Source organism: Zonotrichia albicollis, chromosome 5 (assembly GCF_047830755.1).
Source record: "Zonotrichia albicollis isolate bZonAlb1 chromosome 5, bZonAlb1.hap1, whole genome shotgun sequence".
Classification (NCBI taxonomy): Eukaryota; Metazoa; Chordata; class Aves; order Passeriformes; family Passerellidae; genus Zonotrichia; species Zonotrichia albicollis.
The window spans coordinates 71892440-71918007 of NC_133823.1; the positions used below are offsets into that span (position 1 = coordinate 71892440).

Here is a 25568-nt window from a genome sequence, read left to right on the forward strand (position 1 = left end):
CATTGAACATAATTCAATTTTTTTCTAGTTTGAGGGGAAAGGCAAGCACTGGGAGATGCATCTTCCTAGCAGAAACATAAAATCAATCATTTCCAAACTGAGTTGTCTTTTGTGTACTAAGAGCAGTTCTCATTATTCAGAAAGCAGATGTAAAACACATTGTAGTAAATAAATCCACAACTCACTTGTGGCATTACTTTTTGCATACAGAGCAAACTGACTGACTTAGAAACGCTGGCTTTGCTGATAGCAACTCTGAGCCATGATCTGGATCACAGGGGAGTGAACAACTCTTACATACAAAGGTAAGTGGGTCTGAGAGAAGTTAAATAAAAACAAGTGAGTGAACAAACACAAGCACAGAGCTAAACTGGGTACACCCTGACTGTCCGGTTTATCTCGGCTGTTTGAGGGGCCTGGAAAGGCCCGGGGTGGCCTTGGGGCAGCCCGCGTATCGAAGGACGAGAAGAGGCTTCAGTTCTTCTTTCGGTTTTTATGTTTATTAATTGTTTATCTAAAAGATTTTCTTTCAGCCGAACAGAGCTCTGCTCAGCAGCCAGCCATGAGCACACTGTCTGCCCTCTGGGGCAGCCACCTATCTTTATACCCATTGTTACGTGTACAATATTTATCATTTTTCCCCAATACCATTTATTCTTATTACTCGGTGCACTCTCAGTAATAACCAATCCAAAAGTGCCACCATGGCCAAAGAAGATGGAGGAGTAGAAGAAGAAGAAGAAGGACAGGACACACCCCAATTCCTCCATCTTACTTCTCTAAACCCCCCTGTACATAAATCCTAAACCCTGTGCCTCACCCTCTAATTAACCAATCCCTTCACCATTCACCCCGGTGAAGCCCTCATCCTTGTCGTCTCCTGTGCAGGACCAAAGTGCAGCCACCAGACACTTCTGGCAACATTCCAGGACTCCCAAGCCCCCCAAGGTGGTCTCGGTGGCTCAGCACCTCAGGACTGAGATCCTGAGATCCGACACCTGACTGTGGAGCTGTGCAAAGGAGCAGGTTTTCACAAAGCAGAAAGCGTAAGAACAGGCAGAACCATTCACAATTTCTTTGAAGTAGATGCCTCTGTGATGGCAGATTAAGTGAACTCTCTGCTGTGCAGGGACAGCAGAGTGTTTTCCTGCTCCCAAAGTCCCCTCCCTGATTTCCCATCAAGTGACAGCAAAAGGCTGCAGCTTCCAAGTGACAGTGTGTAGGGAACGTGCAGCTTTTCAGATCACTCCCTGCCCTACTCAGCTGCTCACTTCTTGTCCAGGCCCACACAGCACTGAGGTCTGTACCAGAGGGGTTTCCCCATTGTTTTGAACTCAAATTGTTTTACTCTTGGTTTAGCCAGGTTTTTCCAGAATTCTAAGTTGTTTAGAATAAGTGACATAGTTAAAATCACATTAAAAATGTATGGTTGTTTTGCATTGATTGTGGGTTATCTGTACTCTTTAACTTTGATCCAATCTGGAATTACAGAAAGGCCTTTACAATACAAAAAGGCAAAATATATTTAAAACACTGAAAAAAATATTTTTACTAAACAAAATATTTTGGCTTAAAGTTATCAGAATGAAATATCAGAACAAGACTAAAATTTTCCCCATATTTTCATTTTTAACTAAAGCTACTTAAAATTTATTAGTAGTTTGAAATCTGCCCAATCAAGTGAATTTGGTATCACTTCAAATAACAACATATGAGTCTTCAGCTGATTTCAAGTGTGGCTTGAGGTGATTGCTGTGATATGGCAGTGTGTCATGGGAAAAAGATGGGCAAAAGATACCCAGAAATGTGCATCACCTTCTGGCAGAGCTGGAGAATGGTCTTGAAGTGACCTGTGAAGAAGTGGTCTGCCATTCTCGCTATGTAAGGGAGGAAAAACTTGTTTAGGTACAGAATACTGAAAGGCAAAAAAAAAGTAAGCTGAAGCAGAACTCTTGCATTTCAGATGTATGTGTTTGGAGTAACACTGACTGATATGTAAAGGAAAAAAACCAACTCCACAACATTAGAATAGTGATCTTTTTCTAGCTTGGTAATAGAGGATTCCAGCAGTAACTGTAGCCTCACAGCAATTGGAACTAGTTAGCTATTTTTTGCTTTATTTATTTAAAAATAAATTTCCTGGAAGACATCTGGAGATGCGTCATCTCCTCTCAAAAATGTCCTGGGAAAGTGTCATAGACAGCAAAATCTAACATTTACACATGCTGTAAAGCTGGGATAGCTATAGCTTAATAATTCCTTTCTCAACAGAAAGTTCCATGATTTTTTTTTTAAACCTAAATACAAAAGTTATTTCTAGGAACAGATCCCTTTTGTTTTTTCCTTTGAAGCAGGGAGGGTGGATATTCAGTGTATGATTTTTTTCTTAAGCAGCAGAGTTTCAAAAATTGAAATGGTCCTGGCAGTAGAAGTTACAGAAAGGAAACTGCTTGAAAGCCTTTTGGTATTTATGCAGGGGGGTTATTTTCTTTTTTGCTCCAATCCCACATGCAAAGTAGGAAGCACAGAAAGCTGCATAACCAAACCCCTGTGCTCAGAAAGCCACGGTGTCCTTTGGCCTGGAGTGGGGGTTTGACTGAAGTGCCTCTACAGAAGTCAGAGCTGAATTTATCTCCAGCCCCAGTTAGGGTCTGTGAGTACTAAGCAAGCTCTAGCTTGGAGCAATACTTGGGAAGATAACCTAAGAGATTTCTCACATATTTCTCTCTCCAGTCAGGATGAACTCTGGGACACAGAATATGCATCCCACTTTATTCAGTGGGAATTTCACCCAGCATGTGTTGGCACCATCCTGTGGTTTGTTTCCTTAAAGAAACACAAGAGCACATTTGCTCTACGCCCCTTTTGTGGTGGTCTCAGAGGAGGTGCTGGGCAGCCAGCCCATATTCCTCAGGGCCTTGCATCCTTTAATCTTCCTTTCTGGGTTTTTGTTTGTCTTTCCATCTTTCTCTCTGCATTTTTGTGCTTCTTAAATCCCCAGAGTGTTCTCTTATGACTTTTATTTGAGCCTCTGTGCACTCACTCACACAGGGGCCCAATCCTGCAGCCATTAAGTCTTGTGAATGGTCTTTAACCATACAGAAAATCTCATGGAATTATATGCTAAAAGAGCTACTGACATGATTAAACATTTGTAAATCAGATTATAGTTGGAGTAATAGATCCAGGATCATCAGCAAAATAGACTTCCAAAATAATCCAGATTTAGTTGAAGAGACTACATGAGCAATGTGAGACCAGGGGTTGAAAATTAAGACACAGCAGAAAAAACCAAGAACTGTATTATGCAACAAGGAACAGGGAGAAATTGGAAATCCTCAAGAGAGGAGCTTCTCCATTTTGACTAAAGCTACTCAAATTCTACTCAAATGCTACTCATTTTAGAAAATAGAATTTGCTATTTAAGATGCTTTTAAGTTTTGCACTAAGGTATTTTTAAGATCTGTACCTACACAATTTGGTTTCCCGCTGGATTTTTTTCACTGCCTGTAGAACAGTCAACATCACTGTTGGCCTCTGAGCAGTTTCCCTTTTGGATTTTACCCTGGGCAAAGGGTAGGTAACAATGCTGCAGTAGTTTGGTCATGACAACAGTGGTGATGAAACACCAGTATAGTTACTAACACAAGGAAATTTCTTGATCAACATTTTGGGCCCAGCACCATATTGCACTGAGGTCTGCAGGAATTTTTCCATTGGTATCAGTGGGTTTCCTATTAGGTTTGCATATTACTTACAAGCTCAGCAGCTGAGCTGACTAAATATGACAGGTGGGTTAAGAACATTTGGTTTAAGAATATTTAAGAACATGTTGCAGAAACCAAAACTGTCTCCTAAACTGTGCTTGTGAATGAACTCTTTGTGTTGCCTTTGCTTTCTATAGAGGAACTTTCACTCCTTATGTAACCTTTTATTACATTGCCACTCCTCGCATGCAGCTGGTCTCTACAGGTAGAGAAGGCAGAACACCAGAGCTGTAAGTGCTCTGACAAAGGAACAGCATTATCTTTGTATCCATATTCCTACAAGGTGAATGTTAAAAGGGAAGTTATATCTGGATCATTAGTATGTTTGTCTAATTTGACTTCTCCATCTCTTTCCTCCTCAGAAGCGAACATCCACTGGCTCAGCTGTATTGCCACTCAATCATGGAGCATCATCATTTTGATCAATGCCTTATGATCCTGAATAGTCCAGTGAGTGCCACACTGCTGTGTATGCTGAAGGAAACTATTTTACTTTCTATTTTTAGCTTCTGGATAGAATCCCACCCTTATATGTTCTAAAGTGCTCTTTATTCCTTTTTGGGTAAAGAAAGCAAATGCAGCAACAGGGAAATCACAGTTCTGTTGCTGAGTGCTACCAAAGCCTTCCAAGTGCTGCCTGATAAGGGAAGCCTTGCTAACATCCTTCTGAGTACCTGCTTCCTTGCACCAAAGGAAACAAAAGGCTTTGTGCCATTTTCAGGACCTCTTAGGAACCATCAAACAAACCCCAGTCCTTCTTCTCGTTTCAAAAACATTCCAGCCTACACATACACAAAGCAGCCCTGATGAGACCAAACCAAACACTGCTTGTGTTGACATTCCAAAGTGAAGCCAAACCTAAGTTTCGTAAATATGCAAATAAAACAACATTCTTCTTGTTTGATGCTATTAACTAATTCTCAGGAGCAGTTATTTAGCATTCACAATCCTTCCAAAGGACTGCTCCTTTTGTGTCACAGGTTGTGCTACTTCTGGCATGCTTTGTAGTATAGCAATCCTTTCCTATTCAGGTAGGCAAATATGGAAAAACAATTGAGGTGAGTTCCATTTCACCTGCTCTGTACTGCTTTGGTTTAGTAGGGGGCTGCTGAGTTCATGCTTTTACTTAATAACTTATTTATGCTGCTTCATAAAAGGAAAATATTTTCATTTACTAGAGGTGTATGGGCAGGTATGGGAATAATTCCTCTGCTTCAGGGAGGGGAAGGATGAGGAAAGAGAAGCTGTGATACAGCCAGTGACAAATTTCATTTTAATGAATAAAATGGACTTAAAGGCTTTGATGTTGCTCTGCTTGCAGTTTCCTTTTGTAATAGTCAGTGATGATGAGTGATGATGTTGCTGCTGTGCAGCTTTTTGCCATTACTTGGGAAGACTGGAAGTTTTATTTTTAAACTAGGCAATCTGCAAGGGGAAGGAGGGTAAAAGAATGACCTCAGATATCAGCAAGTAACTCATAATGATTTGGTGACTTAGAGATACTTAAGCAAACTGGGGTGCTGTTGCCCTTTTTACTGATAGCACTGGTTTTGTTTTTTGTTTTTTTTTTTTTTTTTTTTGTAAAGGGAAATCAGATTCTCAGCAGCCTTTCCATTGAAGAATACAAGGCTACACTGAAAATGATAAAACAAGCCATTCTTGCCACAGACCTGGCACTCTACATCAAGTAAGTCAGAAGAAACTTTGGCTGAATAATCACTGCTGGATATTTAGCATCATGTCAGTGTCCTGCAAAATCTTTTGTTTTAACTTCTTTTTAAGGAGGAGAGGAGAATTTTTTGAACTTCTAAAGAAGAAGCAGTTTAATATGGAAGATCCCTCACAAAAGGAGCTATTTCTGTAAGTAAAAGCAGAATAATCATGAAATCAGTTAATATTACTGGGTAGCCAATTTCCCATGCCATGTTGCTGTGAACTTGATTAAACCTAGCAGGTCTTTTTGCCCTGGGCCTGTACAAGCTGGCATTGTCACACAGATCACTGAACTCCCTGGGTCTGAACCTGTATAAGTGTGCAACCTGTATAAGAAACTTTGTTAAACAGCATGTGGCGTTAGATCGATAACTTTGCTCTAATTTCACTTGTTTTTCTGACTTGATGTTCCTTGGAATTCTATATTCTATTTTACCAGTCACTTGACTTGGTGGCTACATACATTTCACAGAGAGTAATTTATGCCTTTCTTTCTCTTTGTTCTGCAGAGCAATGCTGATGACTGCTTGTGATTTATCAGCCATAACCAAACCATGGCCAGTTCAGCAACGGGTATGTGTTTAATTTTTAAGATTTCCTAAATGCAAACTGCATTAAAGTTTGTTTCCTCCACCCAGTCCTTACTGCAAAGGCAGTGGTGGAATCCTGAACTGGAGTCTCATGATGTGTGTGGGGGCTAATATGATATATCCTAAGGAGAGATAGGAACTACTCATTTGTAGGTAGCAAACAAACTTTTACAGCTCTCAGTGAGTGAAATCTCTTACAGATTGCTGAGCTTGTGGCCACTGAATTCTTTGATCAAGGAGATAAAGAGCGGAAGGAACTCAACATAGAACCCACAGTAAGTGGCACCTCTTGCTCAATGTGTTTTGGAAACAGCATTTAAAATTTCTCCCACTGACCACACTGCAGGACTAGCTCCTTCCCTGGCCTCCTAGAAGCCAGTTTTGTTCTGTGGTTCCAAAACATCAATAGTGTGTCATTATTTCTGAAGCAGAAGAACAGACAGGATTATTTCCTTTAAGTCAGTATTACTAACTGGCTAGGAAATTCATTCCTAAATTGGTACCTGTATGTAACTATCTGAACCCAGTAAGTTTGCCTGGATATTTGGGCTCTGTCAACCCAAAGCCAGTCTCCTGAGGGAAGTCATGCAGTCCAATTCCCTTCCAACACCTGTAATGACACCCCACTGTGCTGAGCTTGCTGTGCTCTTTAAGGTGCTGCTTTTTAATTCCAGACTCTCTTTGGTTTAGGTTGGGTTTTATATTGAATGCATTTAAACACAGAACTTGTTCTCTTATCTGCAGGATCTAATGAACAGAGAGAAGAAAAACAAAATTCCCAGCATGCAGGTTGGATTCATAGATGCTGTTTGTTTGCAGCTGTATGAGGTATGGTGCCTAAGGAAGAACAGAAAATATCTGAAACCAGAGCTGCTCACTGGTAGACACAGATTTACCATTAGAATAAAAATCAAATTAAAAACTAGCTCCCTAGTTAGCAAACACTTTTTATATTACACATGGTTCATTATTCTGTTGAAGAAATTATTATTTTAGTATTTATAATTTGTCTGATTAATATGTTTTGTCACAATTTTTTTAAACCTAGTTAAAATGCTGTGCTCTCTGCAATTGATGTTATGTCCCTGGGTTATATTCTGGATTATCAGGGAAAGTCACAAAACTAATGCTTTGACCTCTAGGGAAAGAATGGTATCCAGGTAGTGCATTGATAGAAAGTGTATACAAGTTTTTAAGAATTCAGAATTTATTATACAAAAGGTGATATGCTATGTATAGGAAATTGACCCAATTTTACCAAGTTTAACACTTCCCAACCCATTCATTTCTTTCTCTCTCATCACACACCAAAGCATTGCATGAGATAATCCACTGAAATGCTTTTTTGTCCTGGTCACAAACTGTATGAGAAGCTGCTTGGTCAAATACAGGGTGAAAAACAACATAATGATTTCTGGGGTTTTTTTAACCCAGTACAACATTGGAGCAAAGGTCTGTTTATCTGACCTGTACCAAGTATTTTAGAGATGAGAAAAAGAAAGGAGATGAAGAGAAAACCGAATACTTAAGAACCTTCCAGTGCAAGGAACAGGATGATTACTTGAATTTTTCCCTCTGACACAATTAGCTTTTCTGAAAAGAACACACATTCACCAGTTCAAAGGAAACAGGGATAGAGAAAGGGAGCTACTAGCTGCTGTCCCTGAAAATCAAGTGCTTCTGTGCTGTAGAAACTGTCAGGAAAATAAGGCAGCCTTTGCTTTGAAGCCTCAGAAAACTGTTTCCAGTAGAAGGTAGGCCATTGAAACAAGAGTGGCTCTGCAAAGATACAGATTGGACAAACAGCAAACTTTAACAGAACACCTGAGCAGACTTGAATGCCCACAGTTCTAGAGCCTGAACATATATTTCTTCCTACTAGAGGGGAGTTTTACCTTTCTATTTATGAAAAGATCAGAAAAATTGGAATTATTTACTCTAAAATGTGCACTGCTGCTTATATCTACAGTTACCAAGTGATCCTAGTCCAAACTGTACCCAGCTCTTGTGTTAACTAACCAGTGCATTTAATGATCTACAAGTCTTCCTCTAAGTTCAGAAATCTGAAAAAAATATAAGATGTGTTTCATTCTCCATTTTTAAATTAAAAATTGAATACAATTTGTTTTCCACGTTTCCCATGTATTTCAGGCCCTAACCCACGTGTCAGAGGCCTGCTCTCCTTTGCTGGATGGCTGCAGAAAAAACAGGCAGAAATGGCAAGCCTTGGCTGAGCAGCAAGAGAACCTGATTAATGGAGAAAGCAACCAAGGCAAACGGAACTGAAGTGCTGATTTCACCACCATAAGCTCAAGTTCACGTAGGAGGCACAGTAATAAGAGAGTTCTGCATTTTGCTAAACACTGTATGAATTTGGCTTACGTTTTGCCACTGCTGTATTATTGTTTCCACATTTCAAGATATAGCATGACTGTGTAGATGCCAAGATTACCTGAAGACAATATGTTTCTCTTCTTACATCTGACTGAGATGGAAGACGACCTGCAGGGGTGGTTTTTGCTGCCCCAGCCCACAAGAAGGTACTGGTGCAGGCACTGGCTGTGCCCGAGAGCCTGTTGCTTTACAGATGTACATAGTTGTTTAGTGATTGTGTTGTGGCCAGTATCTGAAAGACTACTGCATTTTGCACCTTTTCTCTCCCTCCTCCCATCTTGCTGTGTTATGTTATAAAAATATTGAGCAGTTTTGCCTGGTCTATTTCCAGAGGTTCAGAGGAAAGACTGGGACTCACTCTGGGGAGCCTATTCAAAACAAATTATTGCTAACCTCTCTCAGACAGCAGAACTGGGCTCTGAGGTGAAAAACCCCCAAATCTGTGCACTCAGTAGAGTTTGGGTTTTTTCCATATTAGATGGATGTCTTAGCAAATGTGTTCTTGCAGCTGAAGAAATGTCTCAGACCCCTGTGAATGACCAGGCAGCCAGAGTCTCAGGTGTGGTAGAGGTGTTTGAGCTCTCCATGCCCAATGGAAACTGCCTGAAGACAGATGAAATATCCCAACATAACTGACAGGCTGCCATGGAAAGCTGCAAGAAGCACGCAGAGAAATGGAAACAAAGCAGGATTGGTTTTGTACACTGGTTTTAACTTCATTTGGGAGTTGATTTTAACATCATCTAACCAACAGACTGGATCACAGGCAGAAGAGAATGACTGCAAGAGGTGAAAAGCTGAAGCAGAATGATGCAGGAAGGGCACACTCCTGGTGACCACCAATGACTGATTCTTCAGGCCAGTGTTACCATGAAATGGCTATGACCACTTTGAAGAAAGTTTTATGTTAACATCTCTTAAAAATAATTTTAACAATAGTTTAAAATGATTAATCATAGTGTCTTGAAGAAATAGGAAAATAATAATACCAAAAGCAAAAATGGCCAAGAGTGCCATTTGCCATTTGTATGTGAGGCATTAATGTTCTGTAAAGTAAGAAATCAATTAACTTGCACTAGTAAAAAATAAAATTGGTGCATTATTTAAGTGAAGATAATTAATAAAAATGGTTTTGAGTTGGAAACAATTATAGAAAATATACACATTGGACAAATCCCAAAAGAGGAATACAAGGAGAGTGCTATTATTTAGATGGACAGGATAAGGAGATACATGCCAGTAGTCTAAAATGCATTAGCAGCACACATAATTTTGGCTGCACAGAGACACACAAAATGTTCCAGTTTTTTAATCTGTAATCATTATTTTTTAGTTAAAATCATCATTTGGCAAAAGCAGCACATTTGGCACTGGACTTTTAAGTGTGGGAATTTAGTTCTATCACAATATTCCAGGAAATTCAAGTTACAAACTGCAATAAATTCTTCTTCCCAGGAGATTGTCAACCCAAGTCGTAAGATCTGGTCAAAAAGGGAAAACTCACCCTTTCAGTTTCTTCATTTAGACAAACGATGCCAGAAGCTAAGAAAAGATGAAGCAAATGTTTCAAAATGTTTGATGATACTAAGTTAGAGTTGATATTTTTTTTAATATAGAACAAGGTATTCTGACAGTCAGCAGTATTTCTGACACACTAAATTATTTGTCACTGATTAAGTCCTATCTCAGACTTGTCTAGTGAGGACCAATAATAAATGATTGCAGCTGTGAATTTGAAAACATTTTAGTACAGAAGTATTTCTCCTTATTCTGTCCCAACAAATTAAAAAAAACCAAAAAGGATGGATTGCAACACTCACTCAGAATTCCAGGACTGCTGTTTTGCAGTACTCTGTAAATGTATTTCTGTGCATACACAGCATGCAGGTGACAGCAGCCTGACCCTGCCAACACACGCCCCCCCAAAAAGGTTTTAGGTACTTCTGGATAAATAGAAAACTTTGCTTCAGGATTTGCATAGCCCTTGTATAGTCTTTTTCTTGAGTGCTTGAGATACTGAAATATAATTATTATACTGATGAGATACATATTTAATATAAATAGGAATAAAATATATGTATATAAAGGTGTATTCTTGCTGTTGGTTTGGACTAGTAACTCATGGTGACAACACAGCAGATAACTATGATGATATCACAGTGTAGTGATGTAACTTGGACATGAATATTCCAGTATTTCCTTGCTATATTTTGTGTTCAGCAAAGCTTTATTATAACTAAATTTATAAATGCTATGAAGGAGTGCTGGATTCATACCTTTGACTTGAAAAGAAGGGCATGATGTTACATTTTTTTAAAGGTTCACTTAAAATGAACAGTTATACAGTATGTGCATATATTTAATTATATATCTGTACACATTTATCCCATAGAATCTTTTCCACCATAAATGTTGGAACACACATATAAATACAGCTCCTAGTAAATAAACATTTAAATATCATAACACACCTGTATCTGTATATATTTAAACAAAACCAAAGCCTTTAAACTACTGGTTTAAGTACCTTAAAAGCATAGAGTGCTGTATTTCATGAGATTCAAAGCCTTTACATAGTGTTTCACTCTGCCTGAAGGCAAAATCCAAGTGTGTCATGGCTTTGTGTGACTCAATTACAGAAACTGCTCCCTCCTTTCATAATGTAGATAGGGGACAATATGGGAAAAAAATCTGAAGCTAACCTGGCTCCAGCAGGTTTCCTGCTTCAAGTTCACTGTCTGCAGAATTGAACCTTTTGAAAGCCAGCTGGTGGATTACAGCTATGCAGCTGTCATTTATTTCATCATGAGCTGTGTATCTCATTATTTCAGTCTGATCTCAAGGACATGATACTGTCTAGCTGTAACAATCAGAGTGGCTTACACAAGAAACCAGCTGAAATGGAGTTTAGCCCTTTGACAGTTCAGCCTGTAGTCCACTGAAACCATTGTTGCATTTGAGATTTCAATTTCTGGGTACAAGAATTTGTTCCATTAATTCTTATTACGTCTCTCAGAGAGGACAACTGAGTCAGTATCCTACTTGATCTCAGACACAAACATAATTTCTTTCAAACTCATTCCAAAGCACAGTTTAATTCTTGAAGTACACTTTATTTCTGGATTTGTTCTGAAAAAAATTACTTGTGTTAACACACACAAAATTACTGATTAACCCTACCTCTTCTAATTCCAAGTAACTGAATTTTCCAAGGAATTAGCCACACATGCAATATTAGCTGAGGGCCTAGGTTTTCTATTCTATCATACAGTTAAAGAAAGTGTGGGGGGGAATAATGTAATGCTGACTTTGGAGATGGTGTGAATTTTTAATTAAGAAGCAGTTTATACTTAAGAGCAGATTATTCATATCTTCACTGTGCACATATACAAGTGAGCTACTGATAAAAGGAAACAATTAATTTCACTGATGATCAGCTGATTTCTCCTCAGAAGAGAGAACCAAAGCCTCTTTATATGCATCACCCTCTGACAATTGCATGCATCTCTGGATTTCCAACCCCATACATTTTACCTGGTAGTGGTATGAACTGACAAATTCAGGGCACTTAACTAATTCATACATAAAGGTTAACAAAATTAGCAGGTAATTGATTTTCCAGCTCATTATACAGAAAGATAATGAAGAATCAGGTCTAGGCCCTTAAAATTAGAGGAGTGATCCAGCTGCTGTCCCTTCCAGTCATGCATAAAAACACAGCAAAGACTTTTTATGGAATATATTTGCCTTGCTTATAATAAATTCACATGTTTTTAAAGGTTTTTATAAAGACCTCATATTTCAAGCAAATTAATATAGTAGTATTAATTCAGAGTCTTATCTCTGTGATGCTGTGGGTTTTTTCTTCATGTTAAATTACATGCAGGTTACATTCCACAAGGTTTCAGCTTTATTTCCCAGTTCCCTGCTGTACTTTTTCAGGGGCTTGCACTAATTTAAAACATAAGCTTGAACAGCAGAATGAGTTTGGGCAGAGTATGGTAAATAATGAGGGCTGAGTTTTTTTGGTTTGGACTTTGATAAGAAGAAGAAGAAGAAACACCACAGACTCTGTGCTGGTAATTAGTGACACTTGCTAAATGCAGCAAATTGTGACAGCAGGATATTTCATCTTGGTCATTGCCAGGTGAATGCTAAGTTTCTTCTCCACATAAGGAAGGTTGTTTGCATACAGAAACTCAAATCTGAGTACCAATGTTTGTAAATGTGTATTTATGTGACAATGCTCTGTAATTGCTGGTTCCCACTAACTCCCACAGCATGAGCTTGGCATGCCATGGCCTCACACATGGCCAGATGCCCACCTGAAGTCAGTATTGTGATTCCCATTTACCTCAGGGGAGCTGGGTTGTGCTGTATAGAAAGTGAAAGAATGGGTCAAATCCATCTTTTCTTACCTGTAAAGAGGGACCAAACCCTTATCCTTGGTGACAGCTGCCTCACTTGCTCTTTGCTGGTTCAGCTATTGCCACGGATGCCCAAGGTACCTTACAGATGTAACTGAAGTCAGAATTTGAGTTCTCTTTGTGTTCACATGGCAGACACCTGCATGTGTCTCTTAAAGAATGTAGTTTGAAATGCACTGTAAATAGTTTTAACACACATTCCTATTAGAGTTTAATAAAACCCTTAATCACAGTCACTAGTCACTGAGTTTGTCCATTTGTATTCTTCTATCTTTTAAAAATACCTGAACAAATATATAGTTTCTGGGCACAGTATTTTTGTACTAGGTTAAGGGGTTTCTCTGTATATTATGTTTGCCTTTAAACACTATTAAAGTCTTCTGAATGTCATGTGTTCTCTCTTGCTTCTGTCCATTGACTTAGAACAAAGCTAGTTACATTATTTAAAAGAATCATTAGCCCTACTTACCGTACAGCTGCTAGACAACATAAGGGTCAGCTAATTTTCTGTGGTCAGACTGCTGCTTATAACTTATTTCTTCATTCTTCTCTTTGTACTGTTTTCATGCTTTCTAAAATAAAAAGGATTATGTCAAATTTTACTGTTTGTTATATTACTGAGGTGTAATTTTTAATGCCTGATTCAAATCATTGCTTCTGTAAATTTGTATTTCATAGCAACTTTTCTAGGTCCTAGAAATCCTGAAGAGAAAAATATCCGTTAATATCAAGATACTTCTGAGTACTACTGAGATCAGCCAGCAGTTAAGTAGTTCTTGTTTCAAAACCACAAAAAAATCATTCAGTGCCACTGACCACTAGAGAGCACTGGAGCTGCACCTCCTGAGAGCTGTCAGAAACCCGTTCGTTTCTGATAGAAAGCAGAACCAGCAAATACAAGAGTCACACAGAGTGATCCCTGATCCTCTGCCCCCACAGATCAGTTCCTGGGGCATATCAATTGCAAGAGAGATAGAAATAGTCAGCTCAGTGACTCCAACCAAACTGTGGAAAAAGGGTTTTTTTTCTACAACCAAAGCCTCATCTTGCACAAACTGCTGATCCTAGAAGTAATTCTGGACCAGTGGGCTTCTTGGCATTTTCTCTTCTTTGCCTATTAGGTCCTTCACAGCAACACTTCTGGCTCGACTTTTTTTAGCTCTAGGCAAAACCAAGAACTATGTACACCCTGACAAACAGCAGGCTCATTCAAGAAGTTATGAAGGGCCAGATTTAGCTCAGCACAAAACACAAGCACTGTTTGCTCGAACCAACTGCAGTTTATGAGTGCAACTGCACAAGTGTCCCTGCAGATCTGCAAACATCAGGTCACTGTTTGCTGCTGGGACTACAACATTTCCACCCCTCACAGCCCAGTCTGTGCTGCTCAGCTTCCTGGCCTGCTGGAGGTTTGAACTCCCTGCTGAGAAGTGGCAATGTTTGCAGCAGGAGCACTGGGATCCATTCCTTACCCAGCCCTGGAGCGAGGGCATTTTTATTGAAGAGGTGAACGAACATCACACAAAGTCTTTCCTTTCTTGCCTCAGTAACAAATGGAAAAGACAAAAGCTCTTTCCTCCAGCCACATTTTCAGCAGCAGGTGGTGACAGCTATTGCATTCCACAATCCCATGAAACCTCACCCTTTAAGATTTGTAGGAAAAATCTCCCATGAGTGAGTTTGTTCCCACAGTAAGCTTTAGGGACAGACTTATGGAATCTGACAGTCACTGTGCTTTAGAACAGCACCATTTCTTAGCACACACACAACTTTAGAACCACTTCATTTAAAAAATACCCCAGGTCACTGGCATAACACCCCAGTTCATAATGGCTGAAAAATCCACAGTTTACACAGGTTTCTCTTGTGTTCCACCACCAAATTCTGGGAGTAAAATCCATGGTTCAGTCATACCAAGGGTTTACATGTGATACATTTGCATAGAAGCATTCAGGACACTTTTATTGTAGTAGTTAATCAAGTCACTGGCAATTTATTTTATGATATATAGAGCTTCTTAATGAAAGGAAAGTTCATTTTACAGATAAGTAGAGGGGTTAATTTGGTCAAGGTCACATGGAAAGTCCATTTCTGAGCTGGAAAGAGCACCAGAACCTGGGTGTCTGTTCTGCTTTTACATAAGACTCATGATGCCCAAACTAAGAAAGGAATTTTAATTTGAAACCATCTTTTCCTTTTGCAAATACAAATATTTAAATATCTTAGCCATACAGGGTGCTCCCTTGCTAGAGAGCAAGATATATAACACTGCACTTCAGAAGAACTCTGAAGCTCACTATTTTACAGATTAAATTAGATTCAATATGTCCACAAAAAACTTTTGTGGGGTTGGGAGCTATATTATAACCAAGAGAAAAAGTTCACAGTAAATAAAAAAGTTCTGTTGAAATGAGCTAAAAGTGCAGTTCAGATTTTGGAGAAACTGAAATAACTGATGCAGACTTTCAATAATGTACATTCTGAACTCACTTGACTATAACTTGACCCCACTCTATGATCATATTTCATATTCTATAAAAAAGAAATTGGGTAATACAGGAATATTCAGATATCAATTTAAATACCCTTAGAAAAGCCAGACAAAAAGCCCCACAGGACAACTGGCATATCAGTCTCTGTGTGGCAAGTGTCAAATGGCACTGATACTCAGAAATTCATTTCACCTTTTCTGTTAAAGCACACTCACTTTTATTAGTAGGTGTTCACTGTCACCCTTTTTCACTGAAACAAGGCCAGATTCCATTATTCTATGTAATCCTAGGATTCATTTTAGCACACAGAAACTGGCAAAGTAAATACCAGGGTTGTTACTCCTTTAATCCTGAATTTTGCTTCCAGATTTTTTCAGCCTGGATCTTATAAATTCCTGCACTTCAGTTCTCTCCAATTAAAAACTCTCCAAAATGCAGCACTTTATGGATCAGAGCCATTACACAGGAATTAGAAAGCAGTGGATACAGACAGTTAAGAGCAAGCTTTAAAACCCACAGCCCACCACTAACTAATCACACAAATGGATCTGTACTCACTGGAAATTTCTAGGCAATGCTCAATTCTCGTGCTGAACAGGTTTCACATTAACAGCATCCAGGAGATTCTCCTTGAACCAAAATAAAAGCAGAAATTCAGCAAACAGGCAGCTGGAGCAGGACAACATCTAGCTCAAGCAGGATCTAATCCTGCTGCAATGCAACACTAAACTACAATATGTACTTTGAAATTATTTATAAGACAAGGCATTAGTTAGGCTCCATCAAGCTCCTGGTTGCTTGGCCACCCACTGTTAGGCTTAAATTGGCTTTACTGGCATAGAATTGACTATTTACCACATTGATACAGAATTGAGCATTGTGGTTCAAATGCTTAGGGAAACTTCCCAGCAAGGGATCCCTCTTTGCAAGACATAATAAAGACTCAGTAGAAAACACTCATAAATCCTGCACAATCTGCATGGTTTTATCAGGGATTAGTCTCCTATTATAGAAATCAATATTTCCATGAGTGTATCATGTTTATGCTGGCACCAAGCCTTAACCAACCCAACAGTTCTACTGGTCTGGCTTATTTTAGTCAGAACAACTTGAACACAAGCCACAAAACAATAAACAGGGGAGATGAACACAACCCACTGCAAAAGACTTTTTATCACCCTGATCTTTGGAACTGCACTGCCATCACACTACACCTTGCTGCAATGATCACAGATTGGCACAGTGAGGTTGGCATCACCATATAAGTTAATCATTTCTTGCCATCCACCTCATCTAAAGATCAAACTTCAAAGTCAGAAAGTTTGTCCATCTGCAGTGTTCTGAAGCTGGCATGTTGGAGAAAGCCACAAAGCCAAGAACACACCCTCAGCTTTTAAAACTGTCATGAGAACAGCAATACTAGACAACAAGATTTCAATGCACCATCAAAGAAAATGCTGCAGTTCTGCAAACCACACAAGGAGGAGGGAGACAGAAGAAGAAAAAAGGTTGTGGAACGTCCCAACTAAGAAAATCTACAAAACAAATTTTAATTTTGATTTTAGAAGGAAAACCAGCTACCATAGGAGGACAAAAGAACACTAAATGACGTGTAGATGATATGATTCTAATACATGTGAAAAACCAAAGTCATATTTTGCCATATTGAGCAACTCACATTATTTTAGACCTTGATTTTCTACTAAATACAGCAGAAGCTGCACTACCAGCACTGCCAGAAGGAACCTTTCTGCAAAGACTAAGGAGAGTTCCCAGTTTTGTTATGTAACAGCTTGGATGAACTGTACCTCAGCCCTGGGTGTTCAGGTGTATGCACTGCACAGTTCAGGTAAGACAGCCAGTGATAACAACAAAGGTCAAGATACACACCAGTGCAATAAAAACAGATAATCTGACTCTCAGAATAAAGTCTGGCCACTTTCTGAGCTGGCAGATGGGCATGCATTATTGGCACAGCACAGGGCATCAGCTACAACATTTTTTGATTTATTCAGGTGATCAAAAACTGCATGAAATTGTGGGGAAAACCCCGATGTGAAAACTACACACAGAGACCTAAATGATGTTGTGAAATGTGCATTGTGAGGTAGTTCCCTCATCACCCTTAGGAGCAAACAGCCTGAACACCTTCCATCTGGCTCTTTTCTTCATTGAATGTGTTATAAGGAAGAAAATTTGCAGATGCTGCTAAGAATTTAAACAATATATATAAAAAAGTGATGACATGAATAGAGACTACCATCCCAATTTTCACAGCTCAGTGTTAGGACAGGCAGCAAGAGGAGAGTTTTCTGAAACAACCTGCAGACACTCAGTAAATCCTCTGCCCCATACTTGTTGTGCTGAGCAGAGCAGACCCCAAACAAATTATAATGGACAAAGTAGAGACTTGTGTTTGCTTTGTTGGGTAAATAACATCATCTCCAGCTGCCTGAAGACTCTCCCATGAGCTGGAAGGTGCAACTGAGATAAAAAATGTCAAGCAATGCTGTTAGTTTAATTATTACTTTCATTAGACACCTGATTTTTATCCCACATTGTAGACAGAATGAATGGATTAGCAATTCTTATTTGAGACGAGCAATTAAGATTCTGTCATGAGCTGGGGGCAATAGGAGAGATTCAGCAAGCAGTGTGGTGAGGACTGGGAATTGGATTTAGCAACAGGAAGCCTCTCCTTGGAGAGGTCAGTGTATCAGTTGAGCTTTACTCAGCCTCGTCACGCAGCAAATTGCCCTCAAGATAAGGCAGAGGATAAATTGCCTGGGCAGAGCCTGGGCGCTGCAGAGCAGCTCTCCTGCAGCACAGCCATGGCTTTCGACGGCACGTGGAAAGTGGACAGGAATGAGAACTATGAGAAGTTCATGGAGGCAATGGGTAAGGCTCAGCTCTCCAATCCCTTCTGCAGAGGGGGGCATATGTGGCCCGAAGTTTAGAGTCCGACTAGCTGAGGGCGAAAGGCTGACACCCCTCTGCAATTCCTGGCCAGCGCCCTTCGGCGTCTGATGGCCTCGGGCTGTGCTGGCTGTGGACTGGCTCACACCGCTGGTATAGGGGAGGAACGGAGCTGACCATTTCCCGGGGGTTAAACATCGGTTTATTGACGGTGATGCCGGATCCAAACACCGGGAAACCAACCGGGAAAAAGTTTTTTCAATAGGGGGTGAAACAGGATTATAAAGGAGGGGGGTGGGTACAGGCGGAACCAATCGGGAAAGGTGAGGGGATGAACTTCACAGAACTGACACTCCATGGAGACCAATAATCAAAAGGTAAAGGAGGTGTCCTGGGACCCCAGCCAACCACCATCTCCAGAGAGGAGAAGGTTCTCGAAACCTGGGAGGAGAAAGGGGGTGATTGACTGGACAGGGAAGAAACAACTTTCACTTATAAGGGAAACCAGGGGAGGAGCAATTACATATCAGCAACTATGAATAGCGGTTACTATGGCAACTTAGCTGACAGGCTAGCAGTGGCGGGAAAAACTGGGGGAACGAAACCATTTTACACATAATAGGGGAGAACAATACATAAATTGGGGGAATAACACAAGAAACTTAACAACACACTACAACACCTTCTGCAGGAAGAACATCACTCAGCTGAATACAAACCCAAACTGCCTGACAACTACCTTTGGGCCATCCTGCCCTTTCACTCTTCCCTGCTCTGCCCCTGCATTTATTTTCAAAATATTCTGAGGTCGGGGGGAAGATGCTGAGAAATGTTCTGGTTTAAATTACACTGCATTAATCTTAAGCAATTCCAAATTTATTTCAGCGGAAAAAAAAAATCTCTAAGTCTAGATTGGAGGAAAAGGCTCAGACAACTTGAATGGATAAATTTTAAATCCAATTCTATAGCTGGACTACTATTTTGAAAACATCAAACCAATTGAAACATTCAACAGGGAGGAAATCATCATTCTACAATTTCAGAGAAACACTTGATTCAAGTAATTCTAACATCCTAATATTTACTTGAAGTTTGTACAAAGTGTGCATTATATGCACATATATATATATGTATATATATATGTATATATATACATATATATACACATATATTCACATATATATACATATACATACATATACATATATATATACACATATATATACATATACATGCATATATATACATATACATATATATACATACACATATATATGTATATATATATATACATATACATACATATACATATATATACACATATATATACATATACATGCATATATATACATATACATATATATACATACACATATATATGTATATATATATATACATATACATACATATACATATATATACACATATATATACATATATATACACATATATATATACATATACATGCATATATATACATATACATATATATACATACACATATATATGTATATATATATATATATGTGTATATATATATATAAGCTAACTACTCCAGTTAAGACAGTGATTTGTATTATATGTGTACTAGTGAACACAGCCTCGATGAAAACTGAAGGACAAATATTTGAGTCAGAACCCTGGAATAAACTCACTTGGCCACATAAAATTGATTACAAAAAAGACAAATATGATGCTCCAGAGGTTTGGGGGTTTTTTTTCTGATTTATGTTAACTGATTTTTTTTAGGTATTGGCATGATGAAAAGAAAGCTGGGAGCCCATGACAATCTGAAGATCACCATCCAGCAAAATGGGGACAAATTTAATGTCAAAGAAGCCAGCAACTTCCGAACCATCGAGATTGAATTTACTCTGGGAGCCAGCTTTGACTACAGCCTGGCGGATGGCACCGAGCTCACTGTAAGGGCCTTCCTGCACACTTCAGTGTTCCCTGGGTGACAATGACTCTGTAACGTGCACTTTCCAAATGAATAATGTGTCTTTGAGTTTGAAATTTCAATTCTGAATTACACGAAATTTTCCTGAACCTGACTGTTCAGGAATGCTTGTAGATTATACAGCAAAGCAGAAGGGAGTCTTCACTGTTAAAGGTTCAAGACTGTACCATGGATGTAAGGGTTCCAGAGAGCCCAAAAAGCAGAGCAAGTAGCAGTTTTCATAAGGTGAAATCCAGGTGATTTGCAATTTTACTTCTTCTAATACTCAAGTTCACCACCTAGAGTGGGTATTTGTAAGAAATTACAAATCTCTGTTGATATAATTGCTTAAAATTAAGTGTATTGACCAGTAAAAAACAACTAGGTTGGCCATTATGCATTTAAATAAGCCAAGGGTTTCATTAAAATTTCATTTTTACAGCCTTGCTAAAAAGCATTGTTACACTGTTTTAATCTTTTTTTCACTTTTAAGCATTCTACAGCCTTTAAACCAAATCAGTGTCCTAACTGTTGCAAAACATTTGGGCTTTTTTCCCATCATAGGGTGCTTGGACCCTGGAAGGAAATAAACTTGTGGCCACATTTACCAGAAAAGACAATGGAAAAGTGCTTAAAGCAACCAGAGAAATCGTGGGTGATGAACTCGTTCAGGTGAGTTAAGAAGTCATTTACACACAAGTTTGCAACAGAATCGACAGAAAAAGTTTTAAAAGCTTTTCTAAAAGTAGAAAATATTTTCTTCAAGCCAAATAAGTTCATTTATCTACAGTTAAAATTCTCAGCTGCCTATAAAGAATTTCAAACTCTCTGAACCATAACTGAGAAATGAAACTTTGCAATTCCAGCCACTGATTTTTCCTTCCTAATTTTTTAACAGACCTACCTGTACGAAGGAGTTGAGTCCAAGAGATTCTTCAAGAGGGCTTGAGCACTTCACACAGAACTGCACCACAATGAAGGAACAATAAAAGACCATTTTCTACACATCCTCTGCGTGGTTTCCTTTCCCTTTCCATCCCCTCACACCACCTCCCTAGCAGCAGTGACCTATGCTGAAAACATGGGCTAGTTCTTCATGTTCCCGTTTTGCCTCGAATGAACAAATTCCCATCACCAAACGCTTTTTAAACTGTCTTCTGTACCAAGTCCTACTGAAGCGCCACAAAGGCTGCAGAAACTATTTTGCATAAGCAGAACTACAACATTTTTTGCACAAGCTCTCAAATGGAAACTTAGTTTCCTTGCAAAGGCATTTATACTGAGAAACAGTTTCTCTGTGCATTTAATATTGCACAAAATTATGGGAAAACCAAAAATAAATGAGATAGTACAGATGGGGACGAGGCTTAAAAGGGAAGTACTGTCACTGTTTGGCCCCAAATGTCTAACATACTTCATCTACTACACATGCTTAATCAATACTTGCTATATAAAGACAAATCCATCCTTATTTCTATTGACAGAACTTATAAAGGAAAGCTGCTACCCTTAAGTGCTTGTTTAAGAAAAGTAAGTTCAGAAGCACCTGCTTGCACTCTCTTAATAAAATCTCTTAATGTCTCCTAATATTGAGGCTAAAAAGGGGTAATAGCTACCAAGAGAAAGGTTTTGTTTCACACAGTCCTGGGTTTCTGATAATTCTTCTGGACACAAAAACGATAGCCCTGATTTCAATATGGAGTGCACTGGAAGGACTGAGGGTGGCACATCCCCGGTGTGAGTGTGGCATCACGTTGTGCCACTTCGGTTTTTTTTTATTTACTCCTGCAGCAGGGTGTTGTGCACATAAAGCACAACAGAATACACCATCTACATGAACTTTTCCACGTTCGTCCCGTGCACAAGCTCCGACTAACCTTAAAGAGTGTAAAAACAATTTTAATTTTCCTAAACTTCTTCACAACAGGACTCCCAAAAGGTCTTCTAGTTTTTCTCAGAGCATCATCTGCTCTCCATGAAACCGCATCGGGAGGAGTTGGTCAATTTTTATTTCCACACAAGCCCCGGCACAGGTGACAGGACTGACCGCCTGCTCTTCCCCAGTGTCCGCATCTCACCTGGCAGGGAGCGGCAGCCAGCAGCGCCTGGGGAGGAATGTCAGCCACCAGCACTGCGGAATCCACATCAAGCACCGCTTATCCCAAAAACAGACGGACAAGCAGAAACACTCTCCGCGTCCAGCGCCTTTACCTCAAGAGCCCACCCTACAAGGCAGAGCCCGAGGCGGGAGGGGCGGGGCTGTGCCTGAGGCCGGGATTGCGGAGCTTTCCTGAGGCGGGAATAGTGGGGGCTTTGGCCGAGGCGGGAATGGCGGGCCGGTGCTTAAAGCGGGGATTGCAGGGCTTTGGCTGAAACGGAGCGGTGTCTGAGGCGGTGATTGCGGGGCGTTCCTGAGGCGGGAATGGGGGGGGCTTTGGCTGGGAGGAGCGGGCCGGTGCCTGAGGCGGGGACTGCGGGGTTTTCCTGAGGCGGGAATGCCGGGGCTCTGCCTGAGGCGGGGATAGCGGGTTTTCCTGAGGCGGGAATGCCGGGGCTCTGCCTGAGGCGGGGACTGCGGGGTTTTCCTGAGGCGGGAATGCCGAGGCTCTGCCTGAGGCGGGGATAGCGGGGTTTTCCTGAGGCGGGAATGCCGGGGCTCTGCCTGAGGCGGGGATAGCGGGCTTTCCTGACGCGGGAATGGTGGAGCCTTGCCTGAAGCGGGAATGGCGGGGCTGTGCCTGAGGCGGGAGGGGCGGGGCTGTGCCTGAGGTGGCAGGGCCGAGGCAGTGCCTGAGGCGGGAGGGGCGGGGCTTGCCTGAGGCGGGAGGGGTGGGGCCGCCGCGCGTGACCCCGGGGGCGCGGCCGTGGTACGTGCGCTCCTTTCCCATTGGCCCCGCACCCGGAAGAGCCGCCGGCGCCTGCGCGGTGGGGCCGCCGCCCTGCATCCCCCTTCCACCGAAGAGATGGAGGCGGCGGCGCGGCGGCGGCCGCGGGAGCCGGAACGGCAGGAGCGGGACGATGGTGGGCAGGTGATGTCCCCATCCCTGTCGGGACAGTCCTACTGGCTGGACCTGTGGCTCTTCATCCTCTTCGACCTGGCGCTTTTCCTGCTTATCTACCTGCTGCCCTGAGGGCGCGGCCCAGGTGAGGAGCGGCGTTCGGGGGCGGTCGGTCTGTCGGTCGGTCCGTCGGTCGGTAAGCTCCGACGGGCTGTGCCCCCTGGAGGAAAGGGTCCTCGTCAGGAGCGGGCCCCTGGGAGCAGCCTCGGCATTCCCACAGCCCCGCCTGGAGGAGCACAAATTCCTCTCAGGAAACTGGAAATGATTCCAAACCACCGCCAGCTTTGTTTATTTGTTTGCGAGATTTATTATCCGCCGTTTGTTCAGGAGGTGTAATTGATGCTCCTTACATGTCAGTGTGCTCTGAAAGGCTGTGCAGCGCTGCGAGCATAACCAGACCTTTTCTGTTCCCTGTAGGGCCATCGCCACCGAGGGAATTCTCACCTATTTCGCACCTTACGAACACCGGCGGTGGAGAGGAGGACAATTTGTGCGGGATAACCAACAGGGAACACGGCTCCACTTGAGTGTGGGTGGAGGAGGCACATTTCTGTACTGTGCTATACCGTGGTGGAGCTCTGTGTGGCACAAGTGGCACTGTTGGGTTTGGCCTGTGTCCTGCTCGTGTGTCCTGAGCCGTGCCTTGGAGATCCCGTACGACACTGACTGTGCTTTGTGATTAGTGCCTAAAGGTTTGTTGGGCAGACATGGAAGTGTGCACTGTGTGAATAAAATCCACTGAAAGGACACCCTGCAGAGTGGCTGAGAATAAAACCCAGCTCTTCTGTACACTGAAGTTGTAGCTCAGACCTGTGCCCTCAACAGATGAAGCTTGGCCAGCTGTTCTGCTTCCAAAAAGTTAATCCTCATGGGTTGATGCTGGTTGGTTTTCTATAACACATCTCTCTGTTTTTTCTTTCTTTACTTTCAGCATTTACTGGGCCCTCTGAGGCTCAGTATTTATAGATATAAATATACACATATATAAACATGTCAGTGTTTAACCCAGCAGCAGTGTCTTGTCCTCACTTTCTGATTAAGATAAATCAGGTTCTGCTTTCCTTGCTAGAAACTGTGAAGGAGGAGCTTACAAAAGCAGCCTTGAGTCACTGGCAGATGACACAAAGATCCCTCCTCCTCCCACCCCTGGATGGTATAATAGACAGTGGCAGGTAATGAAAAGGTTTCAACATCAATTTCCTGTCTCCCTAGAGGGAGACTTTCAAACTTGTGTTAAAGGAAGGAGTCTTTTTCAGTCTTCATAGAAAGAAACAGAAGCTGAGCACATGGAGTGAACTTTTTGCCAGGGCACATTTGGGGGAAGCGTTTTCAAGCTATGGGTGAAAGGGATTCAGTTTTCTTTAGCATTTTTCCCTTGGGAATACTAATTTCTAATTCTGAGAAGTACAATCCATGCCTGGTGGTGTTTTTTTTTCCAGGAGTACATAAAACAAAATAACTGGATTGCAGATACTTGCAATGCTGAGTAGTTCAGTATCTTCTCACACAATAAATGAAGATGGCCCAGAATGAGGTTAAATAGGATTTGGGATGCAAAAATAGACAGATGCTCTTTCTTTTATTTTTATTCAATTGTGAAGACAGTTTTGCTGCTGGCAGTGGTTTGTTCCATGTGTCAGGAACAGAGATGCTGTGCCCTGCTGGCATTTCCCATCCTGGCTGCAGCTCCTGTGAGGGCAGGGTGGTTTCAGAGATCTTGGCTCAGGGTGCACAGGAGCCCTGAGCTGTGACTGCATTCTCACAACCACCACAATGGGAGTTGCAGTTTTTCCTATCAGGCATTAAAAAGACAAGCTCACTACATTCACTACCTTTTTTTATCCCCCTTCTGGCATGATATCACAAGTGAAATCCCCAGGGAACAACCTATTGGGAAAAGACTGTAATGTTACTGCATTTCTTTTTTCACGAGGGAGACAGGTGAGGTTTAAAGGCTATTAAAGCTTAGGAAGTTGAATTTCAAGCTATTTTCCACTAATTTAGTTTTCTCCTTCAGCCAGATCTGACATGAAAGGTTTTGCTTATCTCAGAAAACTTTAAGGCTGGTGCTCCAGCTGTTCCATAGGCACATGGAGCTCCTAAGCACAGAGATCCAGGTGAATTTTGCTTATCCCTAGTAAAGGCAGTAAGGTATCCCATGAATCTGTCAATCACTTGTCACCAAATCTGTGGGATTATGGTATAAAAATGGCTTTATGCATTTCATAGCTGTTTAAAAAGTTTAATCTATTTAACAGCTTTATGTACAAA

At 41.0% G+C, this 25568-nt stretch overlaps 2 protein-coding genes and 2 long non-coding RNA genes across 15 annotated transcripts in view; 3 read left to right on the forward strand and 1 right to left on the reverse strand.

Annotated features, from left to right (window-relative positions):
- Positions 1-10279, forward strand: part of PDE5A (phosphodiesterase 5A) — a 103629-nt gene extending 93350 nt beyond the window's left edge. For all 12 annotated transcript variants that reach the window (XM_005495285.3, XM_074542059.1, XM_026798116.2 and 9 more), the window contains 8 exons: positions 211-305; positions 4130-4217; positions 5354-5454; positions 5550-5627; positions 5990-6053; positions 6271-6345; positions 6815-6898; positions 8222-10279. In XM_005495285.3, the coding sequence (XP_005495342.2) occupies positions 211-305; positions 4130-4217; positions 5354-5454; positions 5550-5627; positions 5990-6053; positions 6271-6345; positions 6815-6898; positions 8222-8356 (720 nt within the window). In that variant the 3' untranslated portion in view covers positions 8357-10279. The remainder of the gene's footprint in view (positions 1-210; positions 306-4129; positions 4218-5353; positions 5455-5549; positions 5628-5989; positions 6054-6270; positions 6346-6814; positions 6899-8221) is intronic.
- LOC141729212 (uncharacterized) lies at positions 8600-22954 on the reverse strand. Its single transcript, XR_012580587.1, has 4 exons — positions 22317-22954; positions 21143-21202; positions 15942-16012; positions 8600-13463 (listed from the first exon to the last, which is right to left on the reverse strand). It is a non-coding gene; the product is annotated as an uncharacterized LOC141729212 (long non-coding RNA).
- FABP2 (fatty acid binding protein 2) lies at positions 18201-21230 on the forward strand. Its single transcript, XM_005495284.2, has 4 exons — positions 18201-18281; positions 20049-20221; positions 20803-20910; positions 21137-21230. The coding sequence occupies exons 1-4, from the start codon at positions 18215-18217 to the stop codon at positions 21185-21187; spliced, it is 399 nt and encodes a 132-aa protein (XP_005495341.2). The 5' UTR covers positions 18201-18214; the 3' UTR covers positions 21188-21230.
- An 80-nt stretch (positions 22955-23034) lies between the features above and the next one.
- Positions 23035-24308, forward strand: LOC141729213 (uncharacterized). Its single transcript, XR_012580590.1, has 2 exons — positions 23035-23382; positions 23715-24308. It is a non-coding gene; the product is annotated as an uncharacterized LOC141729213 (long non-coding RNA).
- Positions 24309-25568: the final 1260 nt, after the last annotated feature.

Bases quoted from the DNA above. Each gene is read 5' to 3' on its own strand.
- FABP2 (XM_005495284.2), top strand. From the start codon at position 18,215: ATGGCTTTCGACGGCACGTGGAAAGTGGACAGGAATGAGAACTATGAG. The intron at 20,222-20,802 runs GTAAGGGCCTTC...TTCCCATCATAG, and splicing joins CGGATGGCACCGAGCTCACT to GGTGCTTGGACCCTGGAAGG. The intron at 20,911-21,136 runs GTGAGTTAAGAA...ATTTTTTAACAG, and splicing joins TGGGTGATGAACTCGTTCAG to ACCTACCTGTACGAAGGAGT.